The 12,579-nt window shown below is 49.4% G+C and overlaps 1 protein-coding gene across 5 annotated transcripts in view; it reads left to right on the top strand.

The window, feature by feature from the left end:
• The window catches only part of PPP1R12B (protein phosphatase 1 regulatory subunit 12B), a 117,288-nt gene that overhangs the window by 51,637 nt on the left and 53,072 nt on the right, over nucleotides 1-12,579 (top strand). For 2 of the 5 annotated variants that reach the window (XM_050327102.1, XM_050327103.1), the window contains exons 13-14: nucleotides 4,244-4,429; nucleotides 4,979-5,161. The exons of 1 other annotated variant lie outside the window; for it this stretch is intronic. In XM_050327102.1, coding sequence (XP_050183059.1) covers nucleotides 4,244-4,429; nucleotides 4,979-5,161 — 369 coding nt within the window. The remainder of the gene's footprint in view (nucleotides 1-4,243; nucleotides 4,430-4,978; nucleotides 5,162-12,579) is intronic. 2 more of the 5 variants (XM_050327105.1, XM_050327104.1) reach the window with 2 other exon arrangements.

The raw sequence follows: 12,579 nt of genomic DNA, 5'->3' as shown, positions 1-12,579 counted from the left end.
GACGTGGTGACAGCCCAGCCTTCATAACTTGTCTCTCTCCAAAGCCAGCCTGACAGACCACAGCTGATTCCCTTGGAAAGCCTTTTCCCCTTGCAGCTGGCAGGTCTTGCTGCTCCCTGCTCTGAGGGCCAGCCCAGTCACCCACGGGCTGCCCACTGCAGTCTCACAAACATTGCCTGTTTATCCCAGCTAATCCAGCAGCACATTCAGTGTTACCCTCACACAGTTGTACTGTGTTTCCTTGGTTAAACTGGACAGAGAGTGGGGAAGGTTTAAGCTGCTGTGGGCTGTCACTAATACCGAGTTCCTGTCACAAAGGTTGAATTCTGGCCTTTTGTAGGAGGGTGTTGGTTTACAGGCAGTTACAGAGAAGAGCTTTGTCAAGTAGGAATAAATGTGCTTTTGAAGGAGAGATCAATGGTTTTGCATTTTGTATGCATACAATAGCATCATGATCAATTTGACCTTTATCTCATGTGGTTTTCTGTAGGAGAGCACAGAGAAATTAAATATAATCACGCTGAACCTCTGACTTCTCCAGCCTTGTGCATCAGCCCATAAGATGAGGAAGGGAACCTAGCTACCTGTTAAACATAAGCTTTTTATCATTTTCAAGTATTAACAAAACTCTGAACACAACTCCAAAAGATAAAAGCTCATTCTGAGAGAGAAAGAATTCGAGGGAATATGACATGCTTGGATGTCACTGAGAGGATGACTCCGTATGTCTGCAGTTCCCCTCTGCCTCAGCATTTCACCAATCTGCATAAAGATCACAGACTGGTTTGGGTTGGAAGGGATCTCGTTCCACCCCCTGCCACGGGCAGGGACACCTTCCACCAGCCCAGGTTGCTCCAAGCCCTGTCCAACCTGGCCTTGGACACTTCCAGGGATCCAGGGGCAGCCACAGCTTCTCTGGCCAACCTGTGCCAGGGCCTGCCCACCCTCCCAGGGAAGAATTCCTTCCCAATATCCCATCTAACCCTAGTTATGTTCTATAACCCCCAAACACAGAGTGAACATAGCAGATCATCTTAAGATGTGGAAAATGGGGGGGAGGTGGTTTGTGCAAAAGGGAACAAAATAACTTGCAGCAATGCTGCAAATGTTCTTCAGCTTTAGCTGAAGCAGATATTGAAGCTCTCTCTGTAATGGTACTGGCACTTCTGCTTTCTCTATGGTTGCACAGTACCCTGCTCTGCCAACCTGGTCTCCATTTAATGCCTCCGAACATCCAGGTCACTTTGCCAGTATATTAAAGGGTTTGGAGGAAAACTGGCATAGCAGGTTGGATTAATTTGGCATCCTGCCTCCCAGGAAGGGCTCACACACCAAAACAAAATCCTTTATCCACACAGTTAGTTTCTCCTTCATCTCACATTTATGCAAATGCCTCCTTACTGGTTCTGTTCACATAAAAACCATTGCAGCAAGTCAGGCCAACAGTCCCTGCAGCCCAGACTCTGTTTCTGACACCAACTGGTTTTGAAGGACAAGTTGCAAAAGCCAGGAAAGCTTCAGAGCAATCTTCCATCTCCCACGCTCTCCTTGCTTCCAGCAATCAGGAATTTAGGAGCCAGGGGTTACATTTAACCATTGTTCTTAATGGCCAGTGGCCAACTTCCATACCCAAATCCTAGTTTGATTTCTGCAATGCCCCGTGGCAGTGTGTTTTAAAAAAAGTAGTTATGTACTTTTCGCAAATCTTTTTTATTAGCACATGTGGAAGCTTTTTAGGGTTTGAAGGTTTTTAAGTTAAGGTTTTTAACGCCTTAGCTGTTCTCAGAAGTATTTCTTTTTATTGCTTTGAAATGTTGCTTTGCATTTCATTGCTCATTCCTGGATGGTTCTGTTGTGGTGATAATGTTAGAGAACGAGGAGCAATGTGTCAGTGCCTTTTTCTATTTCTAATGTTGAATTTCAACATAAACTCATAATCCTCCCTTTCACAGATTCCTGTGGACACAGCTGTTAATTAACAGGATTTCCTGGCTAACCTTTTTATTGCAGTTTTCTGGGCCTGTTCAGATCAAATGCAAACAGTGGAGGAAATGCCTTGAAGTGCTCCTCACACTGTGGAGTGCCACCCATGCACAGGGCCAGGCTGGGAGGTGGATTCCCACGGAGCTGGCAGTGCTGTGGCTCCCCTGGGAGCAGCAGTGTGTGCCTGGTGCCCCCAGCACGACATTTCTCTAGCCGTGTGCGTGTCAGAGCTGGCACAGCACCACCACCAAGCCCTATTCCTGCATTCCTCCTGCTCCTTCCCCTCTCATCCTCCACATCTCCACTCTCCCAGGCCCCTGGTTCTGCTTCCATACTCCTCACCTGTTACCTTTCCCTTCTGGAAGGCAATCCTTGTCAGGGTTTACTTGATAACCCTCCTGCATCCTCCCTCCCTCTCCAAGTTCCTGCCCTCTCTTGCAGCCACGCCTCGCTCCCCAGCCTCTGCCTTGGGCTCTCCCAGGATGGTGCCACATCAACCCTGCTGCCCCCAGGGTTGCCACCAGCTTTCCCCCTGCCCATCCTCTCATTCCTTCCACTGGCACATTCTCCCCTGCCATCATCTCCTCAGAACACTCATTTGTGTGGCTCCACAGCCTCTTGCTCCACACACCCACCCCAGCCAGGCTTCTCTCCCCACTCCCACCCTCCGCCCAGCCCATCTCCAGGGCTTGGCCTTTCCCTCTGGAGCAGAGAGCCAAAAAGGGAGGAGGCACTTGCTTCCAACAGGACTTCCTGCTCTCCTGTGCTCCAGGCAGGGGCCAGCATTCCAGAGGAAGCTTTGTTTAGGGTCCAGTGGAGGTTGCTACCTGGTGACAATAACTTACTTGTTCCTGTGTGACGTGGATATGGCAGGCAGCCGTCAACTGAGGAGCCCAAGTGGGAGGTTCCTCCCCATGGAGGCCTTCCAGGATACCCTGTTGTCCCTTCTGGTTCCCATGGGACCAGCTGCTTGTGCTGGGCTGGCCTGGGGCCTTGGCATGTAAAACTGGTTTGTAAATTCGGTCCCTGAGCAAACTGGGCCGGGTCCTTCCTCCAGCCTCCTGTCCTTGGCTGTGATCCTGCCCCTTCCCAGTGTTATTTCAGCCGGGGCTGCTCCCTCTGACTCTTACTCTAGAGTTGACTTCCAGTTTCACTCCATTGTCCCTGGCCTTCCCAAAAACCTGCAGCTCTGTCCCAGCCTGCTGCTTTCCTCACCTTTTATTCCTGGTGCAGCCACTTTCCCCCTGTGTCCTGCCATGGGAGCCCTTAGGCTGCAGGAAGTGCTAGCCAGCCTTCCAACCTTCCTAGCCTTTGATCCTGTGGACAGCCCAGTCTGACCAGTAGCAACCAGGCATTCCAGCTGCTGGGAAAGGTGTGGCAGGGCCCTGGATCCTGCTGGGTTTCTGTGTGCAGGCTGTGAGCAGCCTGTGTGCAGGGCTCTGGCACATGCAAGGAGATTTTACCAGATTTCATCAAGTCTGTTTTCAGAGATGTGCGGCTTCGCCCTCTAGAGTGGATTTTCTCTCCCATTAGTGTGGATTTTATCTCCCACTTAGGCTGGATTTTCTTTGAAAAAGCAAAATGGTCCATCCTTATATCAGAGCTCTTCTCCTTTCCTCCTGTCTCTTCTCCAAAGTACGAGCACTTAAACACTTAGAGATTTTTAGTGAGAATGGTTTTCAGGGTTTGTTTTAAACTGGTAAAATATGTATTTCCCTTGCTCATTCTTCAATATTTTTGGACAGTTGTGATAGCTGTTTTCCAGAAATACAGAGTTTGTGCCAAACATGCCTTAAAGAAAACTGAAGCCTGAACTGATCATCTTTTCCAAAGCTTTAAGCCACTGCAAACAAAACTGGAAGTCCTGGACATCCTTAGGGTGTGATGCAGCCAGACCCGCTTATGTCACTCTCTCCTTCCCTGCTTTAAGCATCCTCATCCTTGCTCCCTGTTCCCACCTTTCCCCGGTGCACAGGGGTGCTCCACGTGCCCTGCTTTCACTGCAGCAGGGCTTTTCCCTTCCCTGATCCTCCTGATTTACCCCCACGCCTTTATTCTCTCGCTGAAACTGAGCTGGGCTTAGCTAAGCCAGGCTCTGCTGGCACAACCTGCGGCAGCTCTGACGGCCTCTCATCTCTTTGCACTCGTTTTGCTACGATGTGGTAGCTGCTCCCTGCCCAGCTGCGAGCCCAGCTGTGGGATGTGCTGTTGAATGTTTACTGTGCTCTGAAGGACGTGATTTTGTGATGTTTTATTACAGTGCTTCATTTGGTAGAAGTAGTGACCTGGGCAGTCCCTACATTTCAGCCAGTCGCAGTCCATCTCTAGCTACCTCACCCACTGCCATTGGCTCATCTACCTCCCCGGGCTCCCCGTGGCAACCTGTCTCTTCCTGCCCCACATCTCTCGGTGTGAACACTCCTGCATCAGCCTGCCACTACACCAGGTAACAGCTCCCGGCCGAGAGAGCGCTGCCGAAAGTCAGCATTTGGGTTGGAAGGTCTGAGTTCTGGAGTGGAGCGTGGATTGGAGTTGTGCTTCTGCCTGGGAAGGGCTGATAAGCAATCCCAGAATGATAAGCAGTCCCGAAATGGTGATGTTGGGCAGTTCCAGCAGTGGGTATGCACTGGCAGGCTGGGAATAGCTGGGATGTGACTGTAGCTCCCTGGAGTGGTCCCTCTTGTCTCTTGACTCAGCCCATGCTCAGGCCGCCCTCGGGCGCTCGGTGTACAAGTTCTTGGAGTTCCTTCCTTCTGCTTATTCACCAGGTACATTTTTCTAATCATTTTTGCTACAAACAGGGAAGTGAAGACTATTAATTCCTCCTACTTATTCTCCTCCAAGTTTTGTAAAACGCATTTTACCGTGGCTGTTCTCCCCGAACACAAGAGTGCAGGGCGAGGAGGATGATCTGTCCGCGCTCCCTCGAGGAGGCTGGGCTTGGTCAGCGCTTGAGTTCACTTGCTTTGCTTTCCGTATGTCTTCTCTATTTCAGAGCCCCTTTCAGGCAACAAACTGATTCTGCTGTAGAGAAAAGCCCAGAGGGCAGCTGTGTTACCCCTCTAGGTGTAATCACAAACCGGGCTGTGCTCGGCGCTGCCAACGGCACCGCGAACGCCGGGGCTGCCTCCGCCCCGGGGAAGGATCTCTCTGCTGAGGAGGCCAGGGAGCGCAGAAGGTCAGTGAGCAGTGGGCTCTGGTGGCCCACTCTGTGGGCAGCTCTCACGTGGTGGTGATGGTGGGGGTGTAGGGACTGGGTTTTAGGTGCTCCGTGGAGTTTCCAGGCTGCTGCCCCTGCTCTTTCTGAAGATTTTGAACTGAGTCATTTCTGGCTTGTAGGTTAAATTTGGTCTTGTAATTTTCTGCTTGTGTCTTCAACATCTGAGCCTTTGTCTTCAGTACTAACCTCGGCTCCTAATCTTAGCACCTCCAGCCTGTGGGTATTCAGGGACAGGCAGCAGAGCAGCCATTCACAGCAGGTTCCATAAAATTAATCCCATCCTAAAAAGAGTGTTGGACTGAGACTCATTCAGATAATATCTGTCCCTCTGATCCTGCTCAGCTGGGTTTGCTTATGCCCTGATGGAGACATCTGCACTGCACAGGACCCCCAGATTCCCTACTGCAGTTAGTGGGGAAAACAAACCTTCCTGGGTTGTGTAGCTGTGTGACACAGGAGGAGATGGACTCCAGCAGCAGGCACAGCTTTGATTGACTGTAAAGGCCAGAGGTGGGAGTCTGCCATGTGCAACCGAGGCCATTCCAGCAGTAGCAGCCTTGGGAATGACTCTGGATCTAGCCGGTGGTATCTCTTTCTTATCACATGATGTTATTTTAAGACTGGGGAAATGCAAACCTGGGGAGCCAGAGCTCTTTTCAAAGGAACCTTATCCTGTGCATTAAGTACAGAATATCAAATGATCTGTGTTTCTTCCTGCAAGCAGGATAACTTTTCCAAAATCTGTCTCTCCTGATGGCATTGACAAAAGCAAATGGTAATAAATAAAATTCCGTGATGAACTGTGTGTTTCTAATCAGCAACCAGTTCATGCAGGATGTATAGTGATTATATTCTTCCAGACTAAAATAGTGATTTATTGAAATACAGCCCTTCCTGAGTAGAGATAGTGCTCTGACACATTTTAAATGGCCTGAGGCCAAGGGGTGGGAAGAGCAGTAATGAGAAATTATCAGCCTAGAAAGCTGAAGGTGGTGAGGCTGAGCTGCAGTGTCCTGTAGAGGGTGGGCTGCTCCACTTCACCTGCAGGACATCCAAGCAAGGTGGGCAGTGCTGCTGGAAAATACTCAAACTTTTAATGCTGTTTGGGCTTTTTTTTTTGTTCCAGAGCCAGCACAGGGAGTGCATTCTGGAGGAGCCACATTCATCAGCTCAGTGTGCAGGGCCAGTTTGTAGGAACTAGTGCAGAGTATCTTTGGTGGGAGAACACTGGGGTTAACCCTGGCAGTGCCTCTGTGTGCTGCTGTTACTTTGCTGGAGGTCACTTGGCTTGGGGTCACTTGCAATTGAATTGAGATGAGCTGCCTAAAGATACTGCCAGTGCCCAGGGAGGTTGTGCAAGAGGACAGAGTGAGTATTGTGCTTTCAGTTCACACTTCAGACCTTTCATAAGTCTCTGAATTTTGGCAGACCCTGAATCAAGCTGCAGAAGCAGAGTTTTCCTTGGAGAAGTGGGCTGCACAAACCCCCTCCCAGACTTTTGGCACTGCCTGCAGACAGGGGACTAGACTGGGCTAGTTACTTGTAGATGCCCAAAAAAGCATCCTTTAATATTACTGCATTGGCATTTATTGCCAAATCTGCTTCTATAAATAATACAGAAGATCTGTTTGCCTCCCGCATTTTTATTAGAGAACCATCTCCTGTGATTTATGGTAATGTAAAGAGAAACCACCAGAAAATTCCTCCCACATTTAATGATGCTTTGAAACTACTGAGAGGAAAAAAGCCCAGCAATGATGCATTGTGCTCGAGTGGGAGGAAACCTTACCGGTGGATGTACATCCTCACAGCATGATACAGGGACTGGGAGCTGCATGCACACTGGAACAGGGAAACACAGACCCAGAGAGACAGGAGAGGTCACCAAAATGGGACAAGCTTATTTGGGAAGGAGACCAATTCCAGTAAAATAAAATGAAAAGGCGAATGCCAAACAGTTGTCAGGGCAGTGCTGCACGGATTTCAGTTCCCAGCGGCAGCTGTCGCAGGAGTGTTTGGGCTGCTTTCGTGTTTCCAAAGCTCCAGCTTGCTCTTAGCAACAAAAACATAAACAAGCTGATCATCTAATATTAGATCACAGGGATGTCTCCAAACGTGTGGCCTTAAAATTATCTGTGTGAAGCCAAAAGGTTAAAGTAGTAAGAGGCTGCTTTAGGGCTGAGGAGGAATGACTGGTGGAGAGCTCTGGAGCGCTGGTTTGCATCCAGTGGGGGCCAACAAGCCTCACCCTGCCCCACCTTAGCGTTTGACCCACAGTGGTTCACCTGCTCCTTGTTTTCCAGCTGAATTGTTCGGGAAACGCTCCAGTAGCTGGGAAATAGTGTAAATTACAAAGGGGAGGAAAACAAACAGCAGAGGGTCAGCAGAGGAGGGACCAGTTGGAGGTGTGTGGTGCCATGTGGGTGCCTGGCCAGACCATGGCAGGTCAGTGCTGGTGTTGGGCCAGATGTCCTGGACATTCAGCCCAGCTGCTGCCATGTGTGTTCCATGTATCCATGGGCAGCCTCTCGGCACTCTGCTGCGGCACTGCAGCGTGCTGATGCTGGGAACCTGGAAACCTGCCATCTCCCACAAGGCAGGGTTTGTGCCAGGCAATTGCTTTTGGGTTTTTGCTGGGAATTTCGGAGCTGCTGATGAACAGGGCTGTCTGGCTGTTCGGATGATCCCCTGCGAGGTTCAAATTGTCTCCTGTTGCAAATGTGTTTGTCCAGCTGAACTCAAACAGCCCTGGCCCTGCTGAGGGTGGATTTCAGCCGTGGGGATGTTGTGCCTGCAGTGTCCCACACAGCCCCTGTGCAGGACTAGCAGCCTGATGGTTTCCATGGGCTGTGACCAGGTGGTGGGGAATGGGGGGGACCTGTTGGTTGAAGCCCATAGCTGGATTATCTGCCTTCACCCAGGGTGACAGCGGCCTCTAGTGCCACCAAAAGCTCCTTCCCAAAGTTCATCTGGACCCTTGCCTGTGCAGAGTCAGTGCAGGGCTCTCCTCACAGCTTCTCCCAAGAGTCCTGGTGTCACAGGTCTGGGCTGCTCAGAGCTGTGTCCCCTGGGTGTGGAAAGGGCCTGCAAGGCATCCTGTCACGCTGGAATGTGGCTCATGCCATGAAATATCTGTGCTGAAAGGAAGGTCTGGGGGATCCAGCTGAACCCTTTCATACTCTGTGGAAGCTTTGGTTCCCAGAACAGTTGGAAAGGGGGCCAAGCAGCCACAGCTGGCACTGAGGTGAGACACACTTTGCTAAGAGGACTCTTGAATTTGAAATCTCTCCTGGTTTGGTAAGAGTTAGGATTTTAATTTGACCTTCCTCAGTTTTTTCTCCCCAGACACTGTGTTTATACATCTGAGCTCTGCAATTGTGTGTGTTCTTCCTGTTCCTCAGGAAGGTTCCAGCAAGGTGGTTCCAGCACTTGCCATCAGGCGCACTTTTAGAGACAGGAAACTCATCTCTCTCTTCCTTAATCTTTTAATGTATTCTGACCAGTTTCTCACATAACTGTGCCATCCCTGAAGTGTTCAAGGCCAGGTTGAACAAGGGTTTAGAGCAACCTGGTGTAGTTGAAGGTGTCCCTGCCTGTGTCAAGGGGTAGAACAAGATGAGCTTTAAGGTCTCTTCCAACCCAAACCATTCTGTGATTCCATGATAAATCCAGAATAGGAACAAGGTGGGTTTGTTTTCTGGGCAGCTTTGGGGCTGGCAGGTCTGCTCAGCCTGTGCCTTCGTGCCTTCTAAATTGTCCCCTAAAATTTTTTTTCGGATGAAGGAAGTTCACTGATGTGCCAGGTAAATGTGCCTGGCAAACATTTCTATTTCCTGCTTCATTCCCAAGAGGAATTTATTTTTCATTCTTCATTCTAAGGATCCAACTGCTAATTATAGTAGTATATATTAATAATATATTAATAATTGAATTCTCCTCCACCAGTTCTGTTAGATGAGCAGTTTTTGGCAAGTCCTTTTACCTTGTGATTCTTGTCCTGTCCGGATTCAGAGCGTGTCTCCTCTAGGATGAGCACAGATATCCCTTATGTCCTTCAACCCTTATTATCTCACTAATAAAATAAAAGCCTCTGGTCTCTGTGAAAGTTAAACTGTGAGATTGCATTCAAGGGGTATTTAAATGTCGCTTGAGCGGAACTGGTAGAAAAAGCTGTGAGCATTAGCTCGCTGCCACCTTTTTTTTTAATAGCATTTGACTCTATAATCCTTATCGCTGACTGATCTAAAGCTGAGTGGTCTTAATCTCCTGGGAAAGGTCCCTGGGGAAGCAGAGCAGTGGGGATACTTGTGAAAGGAGCTGCAGGGCAAGGCACAGATTCCTGTCCACACTACACAGTGGACAACAAGAAGTTAAGAGGTTTCTCTCTCTTGTGAAGAACAGTCATCTGGCACCTGCTGTGACAGCATTTCTCTGCCACTGCCTCTGCAGTTAATCGCTTTCAGATAAAGTTGTCCCTTTTTTAAAAGGCTGCTGGTGCAGATGACGTGGGAGGGCAGGAATTCTTCTGGCCCATGGGCTTGTCCATGTTGGGAAGAGTGGAGATTGCTCCTGCTGGATCAGAAATCAGGCTGCTTTTTTATTTGGAATAAGGTCGAGGTGTGGGCCGGGGGTCAGTGCGGCTGAGGCGGTTTCCTGTAAGGGCGGTGAGCAGGTGTGTGCTCTGCTCAGCTGCAGAGGCTCCATCCCCCAGTGCTCAGGGGAAGGGGGGTGGATATTTTGGCATTTGCTTTGGGCGGAGAAGCCCAGGCTGTAGGTTGGCCTGCTAACAAAAGCAGGAGTATATGCAGGATCCTTCAGGAATGGTCAAGGAAAGGAAGCAGGGACCGCTTGAGCTAAGCCTTGTCAAAGAACTGCAGCTTGGCAGCGTGGAGCAAGCAGAAGGTAAAACTGCCTTTCCCCAGCCCTGTCCATGCTGAGTTTGTGTGCAATTCCTCTTGGCTTACTAATGGGAACTCCTGCCCTGCTGCACGCGCTTCCCCTCGAGCCCGACAGCACATCCGAGTCACGGCTCGTTCTGGCTCTGGTGCTGTCCAGGTGCCAGTGCCTGGATGCTCAGCAGCTGGGCTTTACTAACCCTGACATGTTCAGATACTTCTCTGTGTCCAAAATGGCCTTTAAGGTAAAGAATGTACTGGAAGTCTTTGTGGTGATCCCGTGTGTCTGTACAGCTGAGAGCTAATTCAGCACTAACTCAGCTACTCCGGTAAATTCTTTGCTCCACAGCACCGACCTGTGGATGTGACAGGTGGAGGAGCCAGGTTGCCTCCCCAGGATTTCTATCGGAAAAGTTTTTGTGCGAACTTAATTAATCTTCTGTCTCTGGGAACAGTGGACACTGGAAATTGAACCAAAGCCGCACGCTGAGAAATTGCATTCTGAGCTCAGTGGGAAATGTAAATCTTTGATACATTATTAATATTCAGTGATATTTTCTGTAATTCAGCTGGGGCTGATCTGTGATCCTGTTCCTTGGAGCTGCTCAGGCATCTCCTGGGCAGCTGCTCCCACGAGGTGGCAGTGGAAGGCTGCTGGGATGCACTGGCCAGGCAAGCATCTCTCCTCAGGCTTATCTAGTTCAGGGGCTGAACCTTCTTTATCACCATCAAGTTTTGAGTTTATTTTATTTTTTAGTTGCAAAAGACAATTTCCCAAATAGTCAGATTTTTGCCAAGTTAATTTTTTTTTTTTTTACCTCCAGGGATTTTCTGCCCTGGAAAATTTCCTGGCTTAGATGGTGTAAATCAGCTTTTGGGAAAGCTGTAACAGGTCTGCTTGAGGTTGTTTAAAGTGTCAGATTGTGTTGGCTCACTTGGAAATGAAAGAGATGCTCACAGAGACAGGACACTTGCTTCTCCACCTTCATTTCCTCCATCAGTGGTAGGAGGTGGAGTTCCATCCTTCTGCGGTTCATGCAGCTGATTTTTGATGCGAGGATCCGGCCCCTGAGGACTGCAGACAGTGCACGTTGTTCCCTGTCACAGTGACAACCCACTCAGTGCTCTGTATTGACACCTGATGTCCTTTGCTGAACACGAACTGTTACAAAATATTCCAGCCTGGAAAGCTTTGCACTTGTGATGGTCTCAGCTGATGCATTCAGTGTCTCAGGGGCAGTTTGTAGGGAAAGGTGTTGCCCACTGCCTCTGCTTTGGGTTTGCAGCACTCCTGGCTTTCCTCTTTGCAGCAAAAAATCCTGGAATTTTTTTTTTTTTAAAACAAGTACAATTTCTCTTCTTCTGGCACAACTTTAAAGGTCTGGGTTCCAGCAACAGTCAAGGCAACCAGTTAAGGGAATGTGATCACTGTGGGGTTTGCCTTTTCACCACGGTGCTGAGTGACATTAATTAGTGTGAAGGGATCATTAAAAGCTTCACTCCCCCAGCCCCAAACTTTGTGAGCTCTTGTGAGGTACCAGTGCTGTCTTTTATTCCACTGGCAGAGGAAATGCAGGGCTGGATCTGCAATCGGAGCTCTCCTCACCTGGTACTAGAGCAGCCCAGGCTGCCAAGGAGGCACGAGGAGCTGCCGTGGGGACATGGCACAGGAGGAGCAGCTCTGCTGTCTGAAGGATAAAACAAGAGCTGAACATGGAACCATGGGATGGTTTGGGTTGGAAGGTTGGTTGAGACCTTAAAGCCCATCTTGTTCCACCCCCTGTCAGGGGCAGGGACATCTTCCACTAGGCCAGGTTGCTCCAAGTGCTGTCCAACCTGGCCTTGGACATTCCCAGGGATGGGACATGGGAAAATCATCCAGAACTCTATGATGGGAAGTGCTGTTGGAGCATCAGTTGCCATATGTGTAACCTCACCCCCTTGTAACATCCATGGAAACAGGAGTCCCGTGGGGATAAAGGGGGCTCATTGTTTTGATTAACAAGTGACAAAGATCACAAGCCTCTTAATCTCTCGGATCAGCACCTGAGCATGTTGGGCAAAGCAAAGCTGTGGCAAATAAAGAATTTAATCTGCTGCTGGTGAACCTGCTAATCATACTGTCACCAGAGGGCGGAAATTCAGACATTGAAACTTGCACAGGTTGAGAATTCACAGTCCAGACTGAAACACAGCAGCTCCCAACAGCAAAGGCCTGAAAACAGGCAAAGCTCAGCTGAGCCTTTTTGAGCCAGCTGTGAAAGGCTTTAGGAGCATGATCCTTTATTCCTCTGTCCTCAGCTTATTAAATAACTTGCAATTGTCAGGCTGTCTCCCCACTTATTCCTGGCTCCAACACTCACAGAGTCTGATGTGTCATCCTTCTCCTGCCTGGTGAAGGGTCTCTCACAGCACAGCAGCTTCTGGCAGTTTCTCTAATGACATTTCCAGTGGACTGAGGGGCAGAATGTGTTAACACAG

This window comes from Myiozetetes cayanensis, unplaced genomic scaffold (assembly GCF_022539395.1).
Source record: "Myiozetetes cayanensis isolate MyiCay16 unplaced genomic scaffold, myiCay2020 scf32, whole genome shotgun sequence".
In the NCBI taxonomy this organism is placed as follows: Eukaryota; Metazoa; Chordata; class Aves; order Passeriformes; family Tyrannidae; genus Myiozetetes; species Myiozetetes cayanensis.
The sequence above is the reverse complement of the archived record's forward strand: the minus strand, read 5'-3'. Positions and strand labels throughout refer to the sequence as shown.